This window comes from Aedes aegypti, unplaced genomic scaffold, assembly GCF_002204515.2.
Source record: "Aedes aegypti strain LVP_AGWG unplaced genomic scaffold, AaegL5.0 Primary Assembly AGWG_AaegL5_hic_scaff_1400_PBJ_arrow, whole genome shotgun sequence".
NCBI lineage: Eukaryota > Metazoa > Arthropoda > Insecta > Diptera > Culicidae > Aedes > Aedes aegypti.
In genome coordinates this window covers 42813-68896 of record NW_018734835.1, presented here as the reverse complement: position 1 = coordinate 68896, position 26084 = coordinate 42813, and the positions used below count along the sequence as shown (strand labels likewise).

Here is a 26084-nt window from a genome sequence, read left to right as displayed (position 1 = left end):
GTACCCTTCCAAATGTATCGCACTCATTCCGTTACTTTGAAAAAGAATTGAAAGTGTGCTTGCGTTGTTACATATAACAAGTGAACTAATTTGCGATATTTGTAGCTGTTTGGACGATAAGCCTTCCTAAAAATGTTCTTGTAGTGAGCTTAGAGCATGGTACCTAGCCGCAGTATTTATCCATTAAGCAAAAAATTTGAACTGCATTTACTTCTGCTTGGCTAAAAGCTTGGAATAGTTGGTAGATATTCGATTAACTGCTAGTAGTAACAAATAAAAGATTGTGCTGTCACTTGCTTTTTGGATATTCGTTCTGCCTTTACCTAAACTATAGTCTACTGATAAGAATAGTAAGTAAACCCAATCATAAAGTGTCATTGAAGGCAGTTACGAATTTGCGAGTTTTTTTCTTTCTTAAAACTTTCCTTTCTATTAATATAATATACTTTAATATAAAAATACCCTTTCCCAGAAAAAAAGAACAGATTACACCTGTTGATTCGAAATCACTCTGATTAAAGAGCTAGCGAATGTACTCCCTGCTGCTGTTATTGTTAGGCACTAGCGTCCATTTTGATACTATCTACAGTGTTGCCAGTTTTGGAGGATGCTGCCAGCGATGCTGGGTCGGTCCGGGATTCGGATTTTGAGCTGTTTTCTTACGCGTCGGTGGAGGCTTCGTTGGGGCATGTGGAATGTCCGGAAGGTTGCATGTATCCTTAAGGTAGTTGTACACTGTGCCAACCCTGTCCAGTAGCCGTTTGGAGTACCGATGAGCAGTTCGGTCCACCACTGGATGGTGACTTGATGCAGTCGTCGCACCAAAACTCACATACCTGAGAATAATCAAAGCATGAATTTGTATCATCCTTCTGAACATGAATGCATGTGTAACAACTAGGGTTGCCCACAATTATCAAACCGCAATAATGTCAGTTACAATCCCTGGATTTGTTCATATGGAGCCTTAAAAAGCTTCTGTGAAATTTTCAGCGAAATTTATTTTGGTAGTTTAGCCCTTGAAGTTTTTGACCAAAACCAACAAAATATATGGGCGTAAAGATTCTAATTACATTTCAAATCACAAGTAGCGCTATGGTCCAATGTACGGCTTTACTAATTTGACGTTTGTGTGGTGCGAGTTCACTCGTTGCCATGATCACGTAAAGACAGTTGATGAGTGTCATTCATTACTATTTTGAAGATTCTCCAATCAATTTACAGGAGACTGCAACAAGCCAAAGTTTTCCCAGTTTAAACTAAAAAGTTATACCAAGATAAAACAAAATTTGGGGTTTCCCGGGTTGAAACAGGCAACACCGGAGAAAAATAGGTTTCCAAAAGTGCTCTAATAATATTCAAATTTTGTGCATAGGATGATAGGAAATTCGAAAACTTTAGACCCGTGTTTATTATTAATGCTCTGAGAGTTTTTTTTCGGCTAGGGTGCATACTGAGGCAGTCGTTGTCCATGCTCGAAAACTATAGTACCACAATTCGAGGGCAAATTGATCACTATTTCACAACCTTTTGATATGTTATCCTTTGGAATTTGAATTTTGTAAAATTAATTTATACAAAACCAGTTTTTCATTGATTTCTATCAGTTTATGCAATCGATCTTGTACAAAATAACATTTAGGGTTTCATAAAATAAGTCTCTCGGTTGTCGCGTGGGGGGTACCCCATTTTGCATAAAGACGTGTCGCATAAAGCACTTTCATGTAAGAACAAGTAGCATTTCAAGGACATATAATTCTAATGATGCCAAATGTCCTTATGCGAAACGTCCCACCCCGACGCGCGAATGTTTGTAACGCGAGTAGTCGCGCGTTGTACCTTGGTTTTTCATGTTCAACGCGATCTAGATTAAATATAGAAAAACCATCTTCGACAAAGTGGTTTACAAGCTCAAGGGCTGGCTGACATGCGGTGACTATTCAGCTCCTAAATTTCACCACCAGGCAGCGCTGGTGTGCATACAAGTTTTGTTTTGCAAATATCTCAGGAGCCTGAAATGGCGTCTTCGGCAAAGTTATTCAGAAGCTCAGGGCTTTCATGATTTAAGCCAAGAAATTCAAAATTTTGGCACCAGGCGGCGCTAGTTAGCATTAAACAGTTTTTCGGATATATCAGGATCCTGACCAGGTTGGTAATGGTTGGGCATGGCGTACCATTGGTACCTCGCGTATCTGAAGGAATAAAATAGAACCCTCTGTGCGGTCCTTAGCCTCCTGCCCAGCAACTCCTATCCCTACCTCCTCGTATTGGCCGGGGTACGAGCAACCTTAGGGAAGATCGGGTAACCAACCCCGTTGGGAACATGGATCGTTTGTCGACAGAGAAGGGGGTTTGCTTCCGCAAACCTGGAGCATCTGTACTCCATGTTAGGAGCGGTTCCCAACATCGTCTGTTCACCATGTCAGGGGCGGCTGATCATCGTCCGAGTGCCAAAGAAGGACTCTAAGCTAAACTGCGTACTATGGCCCTCCGAACATTTAGGGGGAATGGTCCTCCGGAAAATCTAGGGGGTTGATGGCAGGCCCTGCAAGCCAGTCGAATAAAAATCAAGACACAGAGACGTAAAGGGACTAGCGATTAGAAGCTCGATACGTGCAACTGTAATCTCTTAACTTCATCGGGAGCATACGCATAATCGCCAATGTGCTGAGCATCGTAGCGTTGCAGGAAGTGTGTTGGAAAGGATCAATTGTGCAAACGTTTAGAGGTAACCATATCATCAACCAGAGCTGCGGCAACGCACATGAGCTGGGAACAACTTTTATAGAGATTGATGATATGCAGAGACGCGTGATCAGGTGGTGGCAGATGTTGAGGACCAAGTAACATTAGCTTATCATAATTTATTCAGCTAAAATGAGCTGTACAAAACAGCATGTTAGCTAATGAAACTGTTATTGGGAAGGCCGGTATTCAACTTCAGCATAATCAACGTGCACAGCTCTTACTCCGGAAGCACTGATGATGATAAAGACGGTTTTTACGCGCAGCTCGAATGCGAGTACGACAACTGCCCAAGCCACGACGTTAAAATCATCACAAGAGATCTAAACGCTCAGGTTGGCCAGGAGGAGGAGTTCAGACCGACTACGCTGCGAAACACGTTTTTGTTTCAAGCACCAAAATACCGCTATTAACTTAATTTGGGCTTGCTGAATCCGTTGCTGTTCTCAACATATCATAGCACGTCTAGTTTTTGAGGTATTGGCTGTTGAAAATGCAGAATTTGACTATTTCAGCCAAATTGCATGCAAGTTCATCAGCTTGTATGGCAATTTATTTGCTTAATTTGCTCGCCGAAATCCCTCTCGAGGACTTTTGGAGTACAATAAAAGCAGCCATCAACGTCGCAGGCGAGAACATTGTTGGGTACGTTAAACGGAGTCGACAGAACGATTGGTTCGACAAGGAATGTAGGCAGACTCTTGAGGAGAAGAATGTAACACGGGCGGTCATGCTGCAGCAAAAGACCCGGCAGAACGGGGAACATTAAAGACGGAAACTGCAACAGCAGACCCTTCTCTATCGGGAGAAAAAACGCCGCCTGAAGGAGACGGAGTGCGAGAAGATGGAACAGCTGTGCCTATCTCAAGAAACACGTAAGTTCTATCAGAAGCTCAACGCATTCCGCAACGGCTTCGTGCCGCGAGCCGAGATTTGCGGGACTAAGGATGGGAGCATGTTGGGTGGTAAATCACTGGACAATGCGTACTATTGGTACTTCGTGTACCTGCAGGTATAACATAGACCCCATTTGTGGTCTTTAGCCTCTTGTCCAGTAACTCCTATATCGACCGCCCCATGGTGCCGCTTGGGATACGAGTAACCGTAGGGAAGATCGGGTAGCCAATCCCGGTGGGACCTTGGTCGTATGCTGACAGGGAAGAGGGGCTCCTCTCTACCGAGGGTGTAGCTTATCAGAGCGGTTTGCTGGAAAGGGTCGACAGTGCATACGTATAGGGATCTACCAGAGCTGTGGCAATAGACACGAGCTGGGTACAGCTTTTATCGTGATGAGCAAAATGCAGAGTGGCGTGATTGGATGGTGACCAATCGACAACAGAATGTGCAAGTTAAGGATCAAAGGCCGTTTCTTCAATATAAGCATAATCAACGTGCACAGCCCTCACCTAGCAAGTAATGATAACGATAAGGACGCTTTCTACGTGAAACAGGAACGTGAATAAGACAGCTGCCGAAGCCATGATGTCAAAATCGTTATCGGAGATCTCAACGCTAAGGTTGGCCAGGAGGAGGAATTCAGACCGATTATAAGGAAGCTCAGCGCTCACCAGCTTACGAACGAAAACGGCTTTAGACTGATTGATTTCACCGCCTCCATGAACATGGCCATACGTTGTACCTACTTCCAGCACAGTCTCCCGTATCGGTACACCTGGAGATCATCCCAACAGACTGAATCGCAAATCGAACACGTTTGATTGAATTACAGACACTTTTCGAACATTATCGACGTCAGAACCTATCACGGCGCAAACATCAATTCGGACCACTACCTTGAGATGGTTAAAGTGCGCCAAAGACTTTCAGTTGTGAACAACATTGCCTCAAGCTAACCCGAAGTCACAACTGATTACGCGCAAAGCCTTGAAGCAGCGTTGCCGGAAGAGGGAGAACTCACCGAAGCCCCTCATGAGGACTGCTGGAGTAGTGTCAAAGCAGTCATAAACAACGCAGTGAAAGGTGCCATTGGGTTCGGGGAAAAAAATCGACGGAACGGTTGGTTCGACGAGGAGTGTCAGACGGTTTTGGACGAGAAGAATGCAGCGCGGGTGATTATGCTGCAGCAAAGCATCCGTCAAAACATGGAACGAAACAAACAGAAGCGAAGACAGCAAACCCATCTATTCCGGGATGAAAAGCGCCGCCTGGAGGAGTTGGAGTGCGAAGAGCTGTATCATTCTCAAGAAACGCGTAAGCTCTACAAGAAACTCAATGCATCCCGCAAAGGCTTTGTGCCGCGAGCCGGGATATGAATGAAGGTAACTTGACGGACGAACGTGAGGGGGTTGAAAGGTGGAAGCAACACTACGATGAACACCTGTATGGTGCAAAGGAGGATGACCAAGGCCGCAGGAGAAATGGCTTCATCAGCACGGCGGATGAGGGAGACGTGCCAACTCCCACAATAGGTAGCTTCAGTTCAAGAACAACAAAGCAACTGGAAAGAATGGTATTGAAGAGGAACTTATTAAAATGGGCCCGGACAGGTTGGCTACTTGCCTGTTCCGATTGATAGCCAGGATCTGGTATACTGAACAGCTACCGGAGTAGTGGAAGAAGGGAATAATATACCCAATATACAAAAAGGGTGACAAGTTAGAATGTGAGAACTATCGAGCGATCACCATTCTTAACGCAGCCTATAAAGTACTTTCCCAGATCATCTTCCGCCATCTATCGCCACTGGCAAGCAGATTTGTGGGAAGTTATTAAGCCGGTTTTGTAGACGGGCGATCGACAACAGATCAAATCTTAATGTTATGGAAGATAATGGACGAGAATGGTTTTCCCAGGAAACAGACTAGACTGATGAAGGCAGCGATGGATAGTGTGCAGTGCTGCGTTATCGGACCCGTTTGAAACACTCAAAGGACATCGACAAGGCGATGGTCTTCCCTGCCTCCTGTTCAATATTGTGCTAGAAGGTGTTGTGAAACGGGCGGGCTTCAACATGCAGGGCACAATCTTCATTAAATCCAGCCAGTTCATCTGTTTCGCTGACGACGTGGACATTGTCGGAAGAACATTCCAGGTGGTTTCTGAACAGTATACCAGACTGAAACGTGAAGTAGACCAGGTTGGATTGAGGGTGAATACGTCGAAGACGTAATATCTGCTGGCTGGAGGAACCGAGCGCGATACAGTTTGAGGCGGTGGACGAATTTGTTTACCTTGGATCATTGATGACGTCGGATAACAACTGCAGCAGAGAAATTCGAAGACGTATCATTGCCGGAAGTCAAGCTTACTACGGACTCCACAAGACCTTGCGGTCTGGCAAACTTCACCTCCGTACTAAGTGTACCATGTACAAGACGCTGATAAGCCCGGTAGGAGTTTTTGAAGGACGTTTGCTTAGGACGATCTTTGGCGGAGTATGTGAGAACGGTGTATGGAGGAATAGAATGAACCAAGAACTTGCGCAATTCTAGGGTGAACCCAGTATCCAGAAAGTCGCCAAAGCTGGAAGGGTACGATGCCGGACAACAACCCTGCAAAAATTGTGTTCACCTCAAATCCGGCCGGTTCAAGACGAAGAGGAGCGCAACGAGCTAGGTGGTTTGACCAAGTGGAGCAGGATCGTGGAAGTGTGGGGCGATCGAGAAACTGGAGGTTAGCAGCCATGGATCGAGTTAGTTGGCGTAATATTGTGGCACAGATCATGTCTCGAAGGACGTAGCGCCATCAAAAGTAAAGTCAGCAATCAAGCGTATAAAGAAAAGAATATTATCAAGCGTGTGAAATACGGCAGATTTCAGTATGCTGGATGCTTAGTGCGAATGTCGGATGGAAGAATTGTGAAAATAATATTCAGCAGAAAACCAGATAGTGGTCGGCGATTTCGTGGAACACCACGAATACGCTGGTTGTACACAATGGATCTGAAGTTCCTTTAGTAATCTTTAGAATATATTACAAAAATAATTATAACAGCTATACTCTACCCTGAGTCACACTACCGCAACAATAGAATTGATTATTCTATAACTCATAGGGTATATGCTAGTAAAGCCCTTCTTGGCTTGATAAATTTTGCTTAGAGTAAGGTGGGGCAAAAGTTCGACCTTAGTGGTATAATCAAAGTTTCCAGGAAAACAATAGCAGTTAAAACAAAACAAATACCGTACAGTGAACCTTCAACATATTGGCTATAATTTTGCTGAACAAACTTGTGTCAAAATATTTACCCATTTTTAGTTATAACAGTTTCAAAATTAATTGTCTTATTCGAACTTTTGCCCCACCGGTGGGGCAAGAGTTCGAATCTAGTGTGGGGCAAAAGTTTGCTGACTAAAACACAAAATATCGATCCTTTTATGACAGGCATACTTTACACCAGCCGTAAACTTAAGTTTGACGAAATATACACACTAAATTTTCATCAAAAAATTGCCCAAAACCGGGTTAACTGTAATATACTCAAAAATAGCAGTTTTTCGCAAAACTAAGTGGAAATGTAAAATTTTGGTGACAATTTTCACACGATCAGACAAATTTAACTAAATTTGAAGATAATATGTGGATTTTAGGCAATTTGCAAATTTTTCCGTGAGCTTATACATGGGTCGAACTTTTGCCCCGCTGATTCGAACTTTTGCCCCACTATGGGCCAAAAATTGTTTTCAAGCATTTATGCAAAAACTAATACACTTCAAAGCAACCTTATTATAGGCCTAGAAACGCCCTTACATAAAATATTGAAAAAGATTTTATCTTCAATTGGTTCAATGCAACGAAAGTTTGACCAAATATTACAATATTTACGTCGGAAAACAACAAATTGCCATAACTTTTCCAAATCTCAATCGATTTTTATGATATTTGGATTGAAAGTCTCTTACTTGAATAGCTTTTGAACCACCATGACATTTATAAGATTTGTTTTAAATTGAGCTAGATATCTTAAAAAGAAACTCTTACCCCACTCGAACTTTTGCCCCACTTTACTCTAAATAATCACGCTGAAGAGGGTGGGTGGGTATCCTTAAAATGTTGTAGCTCATACAAAATTTGAAAAATTCACACAAAAAGCGTTACGAGGAATTGGGTGGGTATCAAAAAAGCCCATTTTTGGCATTATAAAATTTGTGAATGAACCTTATTAGAAGGTGTATTTAAAGATTTTTAAATAAAACTGGGCCCTAATAGCAAAGACTTACCCTATAGTGATGCAGAATAGCTGCATCGGCTGGCACATTGAGCGATCCCCGGCCGGGGCAAAATTCCCACACAAAGTGATTGCCAGCTTCGATGACGGCTTCCGGTTTACAAATGTACTTTGAGCGTTGCTTTTGTGGGTGCAGTTTCGAGCGCCGTCTTGTCTTCCTCTGCGTCGTAAGAGCTGCTCGAAGATCTGCCTCGGGCGATCCATCATCCATCATAGAAACATCGTCCGCAAATTGCAAATAGAAAAATGCATTCTGGAAGGAATAAGCTCCCGTATTTCTGCTATTGATCCGCTTCGACAGCCAACTAAAAGAGTATTAGTTATTGTAATGATTCAAGTTGGGAAAAGTCACAAGATCTTACTTTATAAGATCGATCAAAGTATCGTTGTGGTGTGGTATGATAAATTCATCTAAATCAATCAGTGCAACATGAGAGTACCTGCGAAGAATAGAAGCTTGATTAACATCGTTCCAATATACAGCAAAGTGGTCGACATTCGTTTAGCCGAGTTCCAATTTTTATTAGAGAGAGTCTGATACTATTTTCCTGACATGTGAAAAAATACCAAAGTTGTATAAATTTTAAAACCGGACAAAAATCCTGCAGAAGCTTCTAGCTATCATTCAATTAGTTTGCTTTCCTCATTCAGTAGTTTTTTTTTTTTTGAGAAATTCATTTTGAACAGAATGTTGGTCCACATCAAGGAAAATTCACATTTTGTCAATGGTACGGATTCCAACATGGGCATCAACACTTAAGAGTAATAAATTTGGCCATTATTATGGTCTTGCTTTTCTAGACGTAAAAAAAAACATTCGACAGTGTTTAGCATGAAGGCTTGATTGTTAAATTGAAAAAGTTTAATATTCCAATAGACATTGTTAGAATAATTCAAAGTAATCTGTCAAACCTGTCCCTGAGTTACCTCAGGGATGTCAAAATCCTTTGTTTTTGGACGACACAGGCCGCCAAATAACGAAGCCTGCGTGTCATCTGTAGTAGATTGCAAAAAAGTTTGGATGTTTTTTCTTCATACTTGCAAAAGTGGAAGATTTCTCCTAATGCTTTCAAAACTTTAACTTAAAATATTCCCACATAAACCAAAAGCTTTTTATTTGAAAAGTAGACATATTATCACGGTGAGAAGGTTCCAAATAAGTTAGTCAGATGGAGTTAAGTATCTAGGGCTCATGCTAGATAAAAATACTCATTAAAGTAAAAAATCGGCTAAGCGAATGTCGACCTCCAATCGATTCAACTCACCTGTACATGCTTCGATAGAGGCAATCGTTCAACGATGCAAACAACCCTTCCGTGCGAATCTCCTTCTGGGATCGCATTCTCAAATTCCACGGCAAAATATTTACAGTAATCTTCGGCTTCTGGTACGATGTATTGTCGCTCAGCTTCGTAGGAGCCATCTCCTCTTGGGGAACATTGTTGCTCTCAACGGATGGACCGGTGTTCGTTCGATCCCTGACTGGGGCAAATGGGGTTATCAATGGTGGGAGATTTCCAGTTACATAGTGCTGCAGGATACAGCTCGCTTTAGGTCCAATCGTGTGATTATAGAAAGTGAAGTGTGTCACTCCTAGTAGACTGTTCAGCTCCAGAAATTCCAACATGTAGAGGGCCTGTAAATGAGGAAAAATCTCAATCAATTTTATATTTTACTCAAATGTTCGAGAGGGTTTGATACAAAAGGGTGTTAGCGACAAAAACCTGGTTTAAGCAAGTTGATTTTTTTATTCTGTTTTTCATGCAAATTGTATAGGAGTCAAAAACATGCGAATTTTCTACGAATTTTGTCATATTTTCTGTTGGACGACAATATCCTTTAAGGTGAAGATGAAACGAAGCCAAACTTCAAATTTCCAAGAGCATAAATCTCGGTTCACCCGTTTTCAGCTTGAACGGATTTGTAGTTAGTAATATAACAGGACAGCTTGAAAACAGCAGATTTTTTAGTTTACTTAACTCAAAACCAATCGAAGTGTCACATACATTCGTTTGGGTTTGGGAACCTCATTGAAAAAAAAAGTTCTAAATAATAGAAAAAAACTTAGACTCTCACAGCACAGCAAATACTCAACGGATTTCCTTTTTTTTTCAGTATACTCGTACATATATCTGGCCAAAGCAATGTTATGGCTGGAGTTATTCCAGTGAGTACTGGGTCAGGTCGGGTGGGGGGGTTCAGTGCTTTTGTGCCTCTGCTGGTAGGCAAATTTCAAGTCACAGATGGTTTACGGAATCGCCTATAATGTGGCCACTTTAGTAACAAATTTTAGGAAATACTCATCAGTGCAAAACGATTGAATTCTAAAATCATGTTTCCTGCATTTGATTGATCCTACAAACGACCATTTCCGGTCCCCGTGACGCCACAAATTTATGATGAAATGTACAATTTGTATCCAAACATCTGAGACAAGTTTTGGGGACGCATTTTTGTGAAACATTTTGTTTTATCTCTATTTTTCGAGAATTGCAACAGTTTAGTGTCCAACAAATCTTCAGGGTATTGAGTCCGAATGGCCACATACGGCACATTCTTAACGGTACAAAACTTTTCATTTATAATGCTGAATATCTGATCTTATTGATTTTTATGCAAATCAAAATTAAAGTCTTTGCATTAAATATGTTGACTTTTCATGTTTCAAAAATCGTTTTTATCACCCGACCAGTCCCAGTTACTTACCAGAATACCTCCGGCCACAGGAATATCCCTCTAACTACTTTTAAAACCAAGATATGTGTGGTACATTGTGTACCAGTATACTGACCAAAACATATTTGAAACCATTAAGTATTCGCTGAGCGGTGAGAGTTTTAGTATTTTTGATTTCACTCAGGCTTATACTGCCCATATATGCTTTTGCCATCTGGATTTTTGAACCAACACATTTTTAAATCGTAGAATTTATGTTTCAAGATGTACTCTACTGTGCGTATGGAAATTGATACGCTTTGTTTGAAAAATATGAAATTGATGCAGTCTCATATTGTAAAATAAAGGCATAAAAGTCGCTATATGAACTTTCAACCCATATACACTGCCGTGAATCGCAAGTTAGTCCCATCTGTAAAAAAAAAGGCATTGATAGAATGGACTGTGAAGTTTTCAATCAAAATAAGTTACAGTTTTGTGTTCCACGGTGCGAAAGTCTGTAGTGGGACTGATATGCGGTTACTTTTCATTATAGGACAATTTGACTTGCTGTTTTTTCCTAATTTTTCCGAACAAATCATATTATTTCATTCAAGGTATCTAGAAGGGAAGTAGTCCAATGTGTCAGATTTCCCATTTCGCCATTTTGAAATGCCAAGTGACGAGTTTGTTTTGGTTGTTTGGATATCAGGTGCATGGCGTGACAACGTGGGTGTGTGGTAAGGTGTGGCAAAGTATCTGAATTTCGTTTACTAGGTAATGCACCGATAGTAGAATGACTATAAACTTACGAGTTACAGTTACAAGAACACAACCGACGGAACACCGTGGCACATCCTCTCTTTCGTTGGTGGGCGGCTCTCACCCGCAGAACTATTCGAAATTTCCACATTAACATGCATTACCACCTACTTTTCAAATAATCTACTTTTCAAGTAATCTACTTTTCAAGTAATCTATTTTTATTCGACTCAAACACCGGAATACTACATTGATGACGGAGATTTGATTCGCGACAAAACAGCTCATCAATGCTGGAGAAAGTTTTCACTTCACTGAGTTTATGTTTGTTGGAGTAAACATTCCCTAACAACCCCATAGAAACGGTAGAGTGAAAAAGAGTGTACACAAACCCGCCAGCTAGCCAACTCGCCAGCTGTCACTTCCACCTTCCCCGCAGCTAACCACACCGCGCACCCACTGACTGCTTAGATCAGTAAACCTGTCACTTTCTATCTTGATTTCATAAGTGTAGCTGAAAGAGCGTTGGAAGAGATGTTGAAAACTGAACTCAACTCAACTTTGACGAAAATGCAGATCAGACTGACTTGCGATTCACGGCAGTACAGGCTTTGGCAAATTTAGCGATCATTGACACACGAGCCATAATTTCATCCCGATAAGGCAATCCATGAGACAGCTGCGATCAACTGGTTTTTATTGTTTACCATGTGCTTTTGACGTTTCGCGATCGGAGTGACTTTCCGATTACAAAGTAAAATCGCAGACAGACGTTTGAGCAGGAACAAATTTATTCAAAATTCCTGTGTAAATTCTACCGTGGTGTCACCTAGGGAGCGAATTGCTGCAGTACTGTGACAGTTCGTGAAAGCACGTGGCTTCATCTTCTCGCTTACCACCCAGTCCACCACCCACTGAACAAAAATATCAAAACAATCACTTTGAAAATGATTCACACAATTGTGATACTTTCACGCCAATTTCTTTAACATAAGTAACGATCAATCAAGGGTATTATACTACCATGTATCGGTGAGTAAATTAAATGCCAACTTGTGGTAAAAATTACAATAGATTTAATTAACTTTTACATGAGAAATTAGATCCAAAAGGGAACATCACCCACCCTGCGCAAAAAAAAGGTGCATAGTTTTTAGCGTTGAGCACGCCGGCTGTGGGAGCGGTTGTGTGTCATGCTGTCAACGAAATGTGATCAGGCTGGTGGCGGGACGCATACGCCACTAACGCCATCTTTTAGCTGATTGCCACTTGGCGATTTGCGGCGGCCATGTTTTTACACAAGTGGCTGAGTCTAACTTGAACGTCTGTCTGCGGTAAAATGTAAAGCTCCGATAACACTCGCATGATTTGTTTACTCTTTCATTTCGGTTGCATTCACACTTTTGGCTGTCAGTCCTATCACGAAAAGTGCTCATGGATAGCCTTATTATCCACCTGCATTCATACAACACGCATGAAATTTATCGTTCGTTGAAGATAACGAGCCATGAACGAAAACAAGACAGACACACACCAACCACTGTTTGGCGCCGATCACTGTGTGTCGACACTTGTAACATTCGCTAACCCACTCTCAATCTGATCAAGAAACAGAGGCGAATATTTTTTTTATTTTCTGTGCAATGTTTGCAACCAAAGGAGTGTTCAATGGTCCAATAGATTATAATTAGATTGTTAAAGGCTGCATTACCAGAAATTATGAATTTTTCTACCAATGTTATGTAAAACATAAATTACGCGAATGGCTCGATACTGTTGCAGTCTCTGAGAGTTGCTGCTCTTAAACGCTCTCGTGCCACATAGAAACGAGAGAGTGAATGTTTACATTGATAGGGCTCTCTGAATGTGATGTGCCACGAAATGTTATAGTTCGCGAATTGTTACATCCTCCGAATATAGCTCGATCGGCTTATTCGGATCAAAATCCAAACACTGCCCATATAACAGCTGTAGAACGTGAATTGGGTTATATGTTTTGCTGATCACTAGAAGCAAAATGAGTAATCCGTGGTGCTGAATAAATATGGCATGTAGAAGTGTATTACAAAATTATGAACATTTGTATGAGAAGACGAACTTCAGACTTTAAGCGCTATTTTCTCTATGCCTACTTTTTCCATCTGGGACAGTTATGCTTTTATTGGCAGTTATAAGGGTTAACTTTCGCATGAGCAGGAACCCAACAGAGTTTATAAAAACCTTTTCCTTTTGTTACCTTGCCCTCTGATTTTAGATGTAAACAACATTATGTTTATTTTTCAATCATGATCGGATCTACAATCAAATTTTCTACGAAATAGTTGGAACGGCCATCCATTTCAGTTTTTGAGGTTTATAATTATTTTTTGTTAAATACATGGTTGAGGCGACACATGTCGGAATCCAAGCATGGATTGCACAATGGCCGGCTTCCTCACGATTTCAAAGGCACTAATCTGCTAAAATAATGAACGAACAAAGTTCTTCTACTTCATTTAAATTTTCTTCTAGTGCACAATGCCAAAATATAATTTGGACTGCAGTTTGATGCTGTTTTTTTTTTTTTTGTACCGTAATCCGGGATATCATTGATCAGCGGGGTAACATTGATCGAAATGACTCACCTCATCAAAAGTTTGTATTATCATTTATTGATGAAACATTTTCAAATCATGAACGGTGCTTCTGTTTCTTATATTCATAAGCAAATAAAAGTTAATATTTTTGTGAAAATTGCGTTTACCTTATGCGCGAATTTGTCAACTTTTCGAAATAATTATTTAAATTGTTAAGGATGACACTACCGAAGATTGGTGTCTCATATGAGTTCTGCAAACGATATAAGCAAGCAAAATGTGGTTCTTACTAAAAATGATATCGCCGAAAACGATTCCGCTGTCAAAACTTTTATAAGTATGCTCAATTAGGCAACATTACTGAATTACTGTTAGCAATGTAAAATTCCCATAGGAAATTGCCTACCTTTAGGCGTATTCCGCGGTTCGATGTGTTTTTATTTTTAAAATAACTCAAAAAGTAAATGACTTGTAAGCGTTTGGTCTTCATATTCGGCTTCAGGGGCCATGATTTAAGTAAGTAACGATATTTTCAGTATTACCGAACGTTGTTTATATAGGTGATCAATGTTACCCCATATCAACTAAATAAAAAAATCGCCTAAAACATTTTTTTTAACATGCTTAAATCTTTCAATAAACAAAATACAATATATAGTCTCGAGCTATGGGTGGCAGTACTTGTTTTTAAAATATAAAACCTGCAACATTTGCATTTTCAAACGAAATATTGAAGAAACATTCAGAAAAATGATCAATGTTACCCCGGATTACGGTACTTTCAATTGGTACATTATTGAATTTTTGTTTCCCAGCTTTAGCTCGGCGATAGTTTCAGAAATTTGGTTATTGCGGGGAAATTTAAAAATTTGGATTGCCTCGCGGAAATAACGCGCAGTGAGCAATCTCCGCATGGAGCAAATGAACCACAGTAAGCATTGCAGTTTTAAACATGATTCAATTTGTTGACATTGATAATTTGCAATGAAATGATAGTTTGAATGCAGTACATTATTTAGGTCAGATGACGCAGTAATCAAAATTGCAACTTCCCATAAAGACTAGCCATTGCTCGAACTACTCAAATTCATGTTTCTCAAATTTCTTAGGCAACGAGCCTTCACACATATCTGACACAATCATCCCCCAAACTCCTGCCGTTTCTATGTAAGACCTGAGAGAGAGGAGACAGCTGGCTTAGATTGCGAGCTCCCAAAAGTCAAGGGAACCTGTCATCAACTGTCACTGGAAAACCGCACATTCGAAGGGCAGAGCGTGAAAAACCGTCAAAATTTGGCCAAACTAAAACTGGATTTGATTGAAAATTCTGGTTGTTTTCCGGTGCTTACGCATATAAAATCATTGATTATTTAAATATTGTCGATTGGACTCAAATTGCTACTGAATTATTTTTAATTTTATGATCCTTTTGATTACAAATGAAATGTGAAAATGGTTTTGACCCAGTTTGTGCTCTCCGAACCATTGTGCACAACCCAAATATGAGAAGAAGAAATCTAAGAAGCCAAGAACACAAGCCAGTTGTCAGTGAGCTGTCTCCTCTCTCTCAGTGTAAGACTGTCCTGAAAGCAGAGTTGGGAAGGGTAATGGCTTGAATTTTTGCGAAAATCACATGGCTCTTCTAATAGGGTAGATGTATTAGTCTTCGCCATGCTTTAGTTTTCGCCCCCTTCATACAAATTAAGACTTTTTTGTATGAAGGGGCGAAGATTAGTGCAAATTTGTTGGGATGCAAAGACTAGATTTTTACCCTACAGTAGTTCAAAATTGTGAATCTCATCTAGTAGCCTATGTTGGGTACATGAATTTTCTAAATCAGTAGTGTCATTGAAGGCTGTAAATGCGGGAAATGCAGTGTGAAATAGAACATTTTTCTACAGTAGTTTTGGGTTTCCCTTAGCAACTGGTGTTTTGCTATTTTCAAGGTACCGTTTTGATTCATATTACGGACAGCTTCAAATTCCGGACACTCTACTTTGTATGGGAAACTTTTCACACGAAATATTTCAATATTTGTCGTTCAAAAGTTCCCACTTTCGAGGCTCGTTTTGATAAGCATTTTTCATGGAAATCTATTAAAATTTAGAATGCTCAACTACCTTACACGTCTCTCTAGTGGTTGGGTAATTTCAATTGATGATTTGGCATTTCCAACTATGATTTTCATGAGCTGTCCGGAATTCGAATCAAAGTGTCCGGAATATGAGGCAAAAGTGAGGAAGCGTCCGGAATAAGAATCATGAAAAGTATGCACATTTCCATTTATTTCAATATTTTTTTGTTGCGGAATCGAAATCTTCACCCACCATCCGAAAGTTAAGTGGTTTAGGAGTTCGGTGACGCTGAGGAATCATACAGAATGATATATTTTATATGCTTTTTGATAAGTTAAACTTCACTGAGTGCTTAAGTGTCCGTAATATGAATCAAAACGGTATTTTGCCTACAGCAGCAATAGGCGTGAGTTTCACTGGCTCCGCTGACTGTGATTTGCTGCGCTTGCCTACACACTAAGATTAAATTACTGGGGTCGGTAAAATTTTACTGGGTTTTGGGACTACCAAAAAGTGTCGCCACACGTAATTGTAAAGCAAATTTCACCATGTTTTTTAATCGATATATGATATACATAAAAAAACTCGTCATTCCGTGTCATCGGCTCAGGTATTGGCGTTCCCCACCAAAGTAGTAAAGAGAACATTACAAATGTAACTCGATGTTCTGTGATATGTCAACTCGCGAAATTGTCCTTCATTTATTAATTTGTTAACTAATTATAACTAGTTCTATTGCACAAAATCGAAAATAGATATGTTAATTAACGCAGCGGAATGGTGTTTGTATGTCACGAAATGGCTTCTGAACGGGTCAACGGATTTGAATGATTATTTATCCATTTTGTTCGTCAAGTGTTCCGACGTGTTTGTGTGTATTAAACTCCCCAGGATATTCACCTGTAAAGCCGAAAAATGAGCGTGAACGGAACTTTAATTTTGTATGGGACAATTTAGAGCGTTTTCCAACAGCTTACTTGATGGCAGGACGAAGTTGGCCGGGATTACTAGTTAAGAATAAAATAGCTGAATTTTCCATTATTTTTATTGATTTCGAAATATTATCAAAATTTTCATTTTATGTTGGTGGTAAAACACACGATAACACATTTCAACATTTTTGAAATGTTTTATCACAGTCCTAAAAATACATCTATGAATGATTATAACCCCTTCAAAAACAGTTCTAAAGGTTTCTGATTCGACATCATATCATTACGATATTCACCTCATCCGTGCCTAAAATTACATCAGTTTTAATTTCTGAACCTGGTTCTGACTTCAATTTATCTCCGTATCAACAAAAGCACTCTTATTTATGCTCTAAATCATCCGTGCGTAATAAAAAATTATTTAAATTTGTTGTTCATGCGTAACAAGTTCGCTGGCTAAGTTCTTTTCACTCAATCGGCAGATTAAATAACTCAACATCCAGTACTGTGCCACTTACTCAAATTCGAGGTAACGCACTTAGGTTCGGTTTTTGGGTTGTTTTGCTCTTCGCTCTCTGACAACAATAGAAGGAGCGAATGAAATAGGGAGATAAAAATAACTCAAAAATAAGTTAAAAAATACTCAAATATGGGTTTTCCATTTTCTCCGTGTAGTGTGTTATTTGTTTCTTTGCAACCACAGATTCAATTTGAATGTAACTTATTCATTTTGACAGCTCTAAGCTAAGTTACATGCAAGTAAAAATGCAACACCTATGTAATGTAAACGAAACGTAAGTTACAATGTAATAGCTTAGTAACCAACATTAAAAATCGTCAATAAGATATGCTACAAATGATCTGAAATGCAACGGCAATGTAATTTGTTTTATTTTTTTAAAAATATTGCATTTGCATTTGAATCCCTTTACTACGGACATCACCAGAAATTACTAAAGAGATTACTGCCGATATTTTCCCATAGATTCATCCTGAAAATATATAAGGAATGCCCTAGCACTCCTAAAATTCTTTCAGTGATTCTTTGATGGGATTTCCATACAGATTTTTGTTCAGAACTGAATGAGCGATTTCTCTTAGGCTGTTTCCTTTAATTACTCCAAAAAATGCTTTTGGGAGATTCCTGAAAAAATTCAACATATAACTGAAAAAAATAATGGAAAGAAAAATCCATTGAGAAAGTGTTGGAGGGTTTCATAGATTGATTTCTAAAGAAATACCAAACGATACTCTAGATCCCCGATAAATCTCGAACGGAATCGCAGGAGAAATTTACGAATAAATTGTCGGAATAATTTCTAGGAAAAATACTATGCTCGTGGAAACCCTAAATAAGAATTCCTGAATGGTTTCTTAGATATCCTGGAAGAAATTCTGTAGAAACCTTTGATTGATCTCCTGGAGGAATCTTCTGAACATTGACTATTCTTCCTATGTTTATTGTCTTCATAATTATTAAATATAATGAAACATGAATTACACGAGAGGAGTCCGCTTCTCTGTCATAATTTTCTTTAGAAGATTCAATAAAACATAAAAGCTACAAAATATCAAACCCTGTGTGCTCTGTGGTCCATACTGATCAGACCACAAAAATCATAAGTTACATCCCTTAAATTTGTTCTGCTTCTGGGGTCCAATAAGCTACGGTGAGGCTAATCGAGCTTGAGAAGAGGGATTGTGCTCAAATTTTCATAGTAGCTCAGATGAACCAGTTATTTATCTTGGAAGTTGTACTATCTTGTATCTTGGAATTTGTACTAGTTGATTTTCTCCGTATAACGATGAACCATCACAACGGGCACTTTATTTTCGTCTTGTATTAATTCCAGTTGAATGCTGTTGTATACTGTTAGTTTCTATTCACCTAGATTTTAACAATCCTAAGATATTTTAAACCTTTTTTTCAGGGGAACGTCCCATTCTGGAGAATGTCATTCTGAGTAATAGGTTTCTGTGAAATGTCGTATTTTAAAACTAAAATTTTGAGACCGTATAGAAGAATAGTATAGCTGTTTCTTTTATTCCAGGGTTTCCCAACCGGTGGTCCGCGGACCCCCAAGAGGCCGTGACGATCCTTCATGTGGTCCGCGAAGGCTTAGTAAATAAGTGTCGTGATTGGTTGATTGGCAATCAAATTTAACGAGTTTTATTTTTGAAACCGCATTTTTTTTTTTTGAGAAAGCAGGCCAGGTAAATTTTGATAACTAGAGATGCTAAGTTTTAGAGCGCGATGTAACTTAATTCGTCCTGAAGGTATTGGTAGAAAAATTCAGGCATATTTTTAGCTTCACTCTTGTCAGATTTCGCCACAAAAGTTGTTAGGTCCTTGTATTGACGAGATTGAAGAAATTCAAAATTCACCAATGTTTCCACTCAAATCCCTTTGAATTTACCAGGATGTGAGGTTTTTTACTAATATCCCGTATCCACCTGAGAATGAAAAAAAAAGTTCAAATTGCTGCCATTCCGGCAAATATTGACGGATTCCAGACACTATCTCACAAGCTTCTTTGGAATTTTTAACGGTCGATAATTTACTCCAGAAAAGGAGACCATGAGATAAAGATATGCATAGCAGCAAAGATGGTTTAAAGGAAAAAGATGATCGACTCTTCATTTTGCCATATATTTTGCCGACGACACGTTATTCAAGTAACACAACTGCCATCTGTTGAGTCAAAAGTGCGTAAACATTATATTCAGCTAAATTTCAATCATCGTGCAATCAAAAAGCGAAAATAGGATCAAAACAATCAAAACAACCACACTTAAAAATTGTTACACAGAAGTGAGTTCGACTCACATAACATCAGGCTTTTCTGGACCAACACAAAATATGAGTAATTTTTATACATACTAAAATATGTTCATGTGCTGGTTTTTTCTTCTTTTTCTCACATTTTATGCCATTTAGAGATGATTGGCAAAATCAACCTCCCCGTTTCAGCTGCGCACTTTTTTTCAAGCGTGAAAGTCATAAACGAACACCTCAACATCTGGTGGTCACTAGGAGAACGTTGCATATTAGTTGGCTTTTGACTCACCAGAGCGGCGCTTTTCATGTCGCCTAGAAAAGACGGGAGTCGGTTATCTTTTTCCTTCTAAAAATCTTTGATAACAGCTTACAAAACTTTGTTTTTTTTTTTGTTTTTTTTTTCTGGTGAAGTTCTTGGGGATAACCGCCCAAGCAACCAAAATCTCGTATTTTATTTGAGGAGTGAACTCAAAAGTTCACTTCTAGTAGATTTTGAGTTTCAATGAAACTTTTTCGCTAAATAAGAGAACATAACGGATACTGACAGAACTTGATTGTCGAAAAAGTAACTGATGCACTAATCAACAACTATAAAGTTTAGGACAAATTCGAGTCAAACTTTTTCTCTTTTTTATGGTCAATATTTTTCTTTCTAAGCAACTTAAATGAACTTTATGTAAACTGAAGTTCGGTTGATTACTTGAAAGTGAGCTGCTTGAGACAAAAAATCTCCTTCATCTGATGTTTTGGTTTTAAATATTGTGATTTTTTAAGGACGGTTCATTAATTATCTTTGAGGAACTGAGGGAGAGATTTTTTATTGAAATCTTCCCAAGAATATGACCTGTAAGATTTATTTTGTCATTTTTGGATGCATCTTCCAAGTATACCTATTGATTCATTTGAGAACTTTTGTAGGTTTTCCTAATCGTATATACAAACTCGGTGCTAGAAGCTGTTGGGTGCATGGTGAGATCTTTGACAAATGCGTATCGAAGTGTATTTATTTCAGTCAAGTTTGATTCAAATCTTAAGCTGTATTGAGTTTTATTGACTCAGTGTCTGTCCATATCATGATAACGCCTCCATTTTCACAAAATTCGATTTCAGGAATAGCAATTTTCGGTGGTCCGTGAGTTAATTGTAGAACTTTGAAGGGGGTGGCAGCTCCAAAAAGATTGGGAACCATTGTTTTATTCGATAGAACACAAGTCTGTTTATCAGATGACAATTAAGAAGAGCTTATAATCATGTCTTTCGTAGAAGAAATCGTCTTTTTAACATGGGTGAATTACCATCCTGATATAGCATTTTAAATCGATTTGAGAACATACAGCAAAAATCACTATGTGTTCACTCGATTACCGAAATGAATATGATGTGGACGAAAGGTAGCTCACATTTTCACAATGTTAATGATTTAGCTTCAATCCCGTATGGATCTACATGGGCGCGTTTTTTGACCTACATGGAAACCATTGAGATCACCATACGTGAATAAAATTACTCACATAAATTGTGTAACGATATGCCTAAAAGAGCATTTTATTGCCTAGCTCAAAACAATTTGTTCGAAAAAAAAATCCTATTCCATAGTACATTGTCGAGGTGCCCAAGTAGTTTTTTACCCTACTCGGTCCGGTTTTTTCCGGCATCAATCCACAAAGGGCCGATTTCTTCACAGATAAAAATATGTTGTAAATTTTAGTTTATTTTCATGAACATATTTGGAGCATCAAAATAAACAGAAATGTCAACGACAAATCGCTTATTTTCCAATCGAATGCACTTTAAATTTATACGATCATTTAACATTCAAGCATCTTTATTTGAAAATTAATTGATTGATGCTGTTTTAATAGATGAATTTGAATTATTTTTTTATACTCTTCTATTTACGCTACATTGAACTTTAAATATTTTTATTTGTGTTCACCTTCGCTTACAGCGTAAACCACGTTAACCATATGGGTATTGTTAAACTAGGTTAAATGCCTAAGCGGTTGTTGTTGTTGTTGTTGTTGTTTGAGAGGGACTTTAACCCGAAGGTCATTCGTCCCTTGCCTAAGCGGTGATGAAGAAACCGCTTATAAGAGCGAAACCCAATGTTATTTCGATGTTCATAAGAACGAAAGTATGCTTACCTGGTCATAGTTGAAATGCAAAGGCTTCACACATACTCCAATGCTATTGGGGATATTACTGAATGTACGATTGTTAAAATCGGGATCCTAAAAATAAAGACAAGATTTCAGAAGACAGTTTTTTATTTTTGAAGTTATTGCTCCAATACTCACGTTATCGTTGTTTCTTAGCAGTAGTACGTTTCCAGGTGGCGATTTTATTTTGCTAACTACACTAACTGCGTACGGTATTTCTGGAAAAGGACCTCGTATTGGACAAAGAATGAAGCAAGCACTGTACTTCAGATTCCAATTTTCTCGTATGACCTAGAAAATAGAATTCAACATTATTAAACATTTGAGCAAACGTTGTCCAAATGAAGCCTCACCTTCACTCTTGCCATCACGGAAGCGGATCGATATCGGGTGGTATTTGAACCAGTTGGATACCAAAACCGGCACCACACCTTTTCCGGCCCACGCGTCTTCGTGGCCCCAATAATCCGCACCAATTTTCCATCTCTCCGGTCGTAATACGCCGAAAAAACGAAAAATTTGTAACGCGTCCCGTTGACGATTTCCCAGGAGCCATCGGTTGGGCGCATGTCGGCCGGGTATTGTGGAAGGCTTTGCTCCGTTTTAGATGGGAGCATCTGTCCCCATGGTATCACCGGAAGATTTCGCTGTTCTGCTGGATCTAATTGTACGGTCATACCAATAGACAGTTTTGAGTCTATTATGTGGTTTTCAAAAAAGGGTGCGCAGTTTCAAAGGAAAGTTCTAATTAGGAACTATAGCTACCGAACCTACAGGGGGGAATGAGTTTCTCGCATGCAGTAAGTATGAAGACGTGTTGAAAACATACATTTGAATGTGACGAATTATTCGCTACTAGATCAATTGAAAGTTGTTTTCATTAATGTTTCTTCCAAAAAATGATTCACATGCGACTTCTTTACAATATATCATACCTTTTTGATTCTTAATTATATTTTTAATAGCTGTGTTGCCATACTTTGTTTCACGCACGAATATACCGGTGTCGTCCAAATAATCGTCCTATTAAAGAGAAACCAAATTAACTGATTGTTTTCATACCACCCCATAATTTAAGGGGACCAACCTTAACGTCGTCATAATCGGGGACGGACTCCCCAAATCGCCCACCGCTACTTCCATGCCGCACTATGACTCCACCGCCTCGTCCTCGATCATCAATCATCAGCACCTAAATAAAAAAAAAAAGTTGAAATTAGTCAGATGTTGCTACACCGCTCCGGTACCCGGTCGGTTATGAAACAATCCACAAATGGAAAATACCCCCATACCAGAGCACGCAGCTGCTCATGTGGGAGGATGACACAATTTTCGGAAACATGTTTTGCATCGTTCAGTTATTTCCACCGGCGTTATATCGATACACAATTCGTCCGCTCTCGCAGTATCAACCATGAGCTTCGTAAATTGGCATAACAACATCAATCAACATTGTATGCCACATCTCTGATGATGCACCCAAAATTGACCATTGCGTTGTTTCAATTCCGGTAAATAAATGCTGTTTTGGCTAAGGTTACCAATCCTATTCTTTTTAGAGTACATGGAATCTTTTTTACCATTAAAATTTTGTATTTATTATTCTGTTTTATTCTGTTGTTTTATTCTGTTTGACACCAAATTAAATAAGTATGACTCAAGAATGATAACAAATCAGAACAGTTGGTAAAAAGTATTACGTAAAGTTGTAAGTATTAACCTTTATTAATAACTGTGGAAGTGCTCATTTAAACACTAAGCTGAAGGGCAGGCTTTTTCCCAATTGGGCCGTAATGCCAGAAAGAAGAAGAAGGTGACTCGTTTTTTAAGTTCTTTTGAGTAATCATGTCAATCAATCAATCTAAGATTGAAATTAAAATTGTTCAATTCCTTATCTGACCCATTTTTATGATTCATTGCCACATCCATCCTTAAGCCTTCCGATGAACATTTTCCCCAACTGATCTCTAAAACCGCCGAAGGCTCACAAATGAAATGTCAATATGCAAATTTAGCAGATATGCAAATCCCAAACGGCTGTACTCGGACAATCGGACCTGCCGGACTGAAGTGCTTTTGGCGTAATGAAATGTAAATTATCGGCGCGGCCTCTTGTTCGGTGTGCGGTGGACGGAAAACAACGACGACACTATCGGCGCTATTTTCACGCTATTCAAAGTTTTTTTTTTCCACTGGTCCGCCCGATGTTCTGTTTCTTTTCGCGATGCCTATAGTTTGCAAAATATTTGAGTGGGTATATCAGAAGCGACTGAGGTGGATACTCCGGGTTTGTTTGACTAAGAATTGTTCATGGTTATGTCAGGCTATTATAGCTTGCGTTGAATTGTTTGAACAGGATGGATTTTACGGTATCGCAGCGACAGAACCACACTTGAGAGAATGTCTGATAATTGTCATTCAGGTCGAAATTAGAAATCCGCAAAACTTGGATGGTATGTATCATAGCGGTTAGTGCTAGACTGGGAATTTAGATCGTATAACGAGGATTTGTCTATTGATGTCTGTCTGTAAGAAAATCATCAATAATACATCCAGAAACTTTGAGTTTGAGGATGAGCATTAGACTGATGCAAATTTTGAAGTTTTTGCTCCCCTATGCTCAAACGGTGTCAATTATGATGAAAATCATTCTCCCATAATTTGAAGTGATTTGGAAGAAATTTGGTTGTGCACAGGCCATTTGAAGTTTCTATGGAAATAACTTTGGTAAAGACCAACCTTTTGTGTTCAGGCATCAAACCGCTCGTAATAATAATTTATGGAAATGTGAACAAACTCTACTCATGTGAAATCTTCCTAGCTACAACTTTGACGAAGACCACATTTTGGTGGGACTTATGGATAATTTGTTATTATTGATAACAAAGTGTAAATCATGCTGAGATGATCAGTCAACTACTTTCAGAGCAACACTGCTTTTTTGCTGTAGAACATAGTAGCCTAGATTACTTTAATCTATTTTTACCCGCCAGCACCACTGTTGCCTGCACACTTAATTCAGAATGCTGAATCTCGGCTAATTTTAACCGAGATCCGCACAGCCGAGTAGTCGGCAAACAAATTACCTGGGATCTCAGCAAATAAAAGCCGAGTATCAGTAAATCGTGCTTCGTTGCTAAGCAACCGGAGAATTTGTTAGCTGAGTCTCGGTTAAAATCGGGAAACCGAGATTCGCACAGCCGAGCTCGTGAAACAAATCTAAGTGTGTGCCGAGCAGTTGGTTAAGCATGCAAAATGCAATCCTAGTTTATGATTAGGAATTGCAATTTCTCCTGAAATCCTATCAAAATGTGGTCTTCAGCAAAATTGTAGCTGAAAGGATTTCACATGAGCAGTAGTTGTTCACTTTTCCATAAAATATTATGTCCAATAGATAGAGCCGTGAACACAAAAAGTTGGCGTTTTCCATAGTAATCTCTTTTTTTTTATTCTTAATTTCTTTATTAGTATTATTCCAAACATTACATTCATTATGTCTTATATCTAGGTGTTCTATGTTATAAGACAACACTATCATCCTAATTTGGTAAAACAAATCTAAGAATTAATTAACATTTTGTTAACAACATATTACATTTCATTTGCCGTAGCAGTTCAGATTTTTTACAGGTGAGTTGATTTCACCTGCTTATAAGAGAAAAAAGCTTTGAATTTACTTAACCTAACATAACCTAAACATATAACGCATTAATCGTGGCAATAGAAGATTGTAACGATTTTTGCCTGAAATAATTATTTATTTTATTTGACATTTGTTCCAATGTTTCAACATTGGACATTCAATGTAACTCATTGGTACTATACCAGGCAGGAAGCTTCAGAATCATTTTCAAAATTTTATTTTGAATTCTCTGCAGAGCTTTCTTCCTGGTATTACAACAGCTAGTCCATATTGGTACAGCATACAACATGGCTGGCCTAAAAATTTGTTTGAATATCAAAAGCTTGTTCTTAAGACAAAGTTTTGATTTTCTATTAATAAGTGGATAGGGACATTTTACATATTTGTTAGATTTGGCTTGAATGCCCTCAATGTGATTTTTGAAAGTTAAATTCTTATCTAGCATGAGCCCTAGATACTTAACTTCATCTGACCAATTTATTGGAACCCCTCTCAGCGTGACAACATGTCTACTTGAAGGTTTCAAATAAAGAGCTTTTGGTTTATGTGGGAATATTATTAGTTGAGTTT

At 38.9% G+C, this 26084-nt stretch overlaps 1 protein-coding gene across 1 annotated transcript in view; it reads right to left on the bottom strand.

The window, feature by feature from the left end:
- Positions 1-719: 719 nt before the first annotated feature.
- LOC110680445 overlaps positions 720-26084 on the bottom strand; it is a 43046-nt gene continuing 17681 nt past the window's right edge. Inside the window, exons 3-11 of the mRNA XM_021856239.1 lie at positions 22959-23063; positions 22807-22894; positions 22225-22568; positions 22010-22162; positions 21857-21943; positions 9199-9569; positions 8296-8373; positions 7926-8238; positions 720-836 (exon numbers count right to left, since the gene is read on the bottom strand). Of these exons, the coding sequence (XP_021711931.1) occupies positions 720-836; positions 7926-8238; positions 8296-8373; positions 9199-9569; positions 21857-21943; positions 22010-22162; positions 22225-22568; positions 22807-22894; positions 22959-23063 (1656 nt within the window). The remainder of the gene's footprint in view (positions 837-7925; positions 8239-8295; positions 8374-9198; positions 9570-21856; positions 21944-22009; positions 22163-22224; positions 22569-22806; positions 22895-22958; positions 23064-26084) is intronic.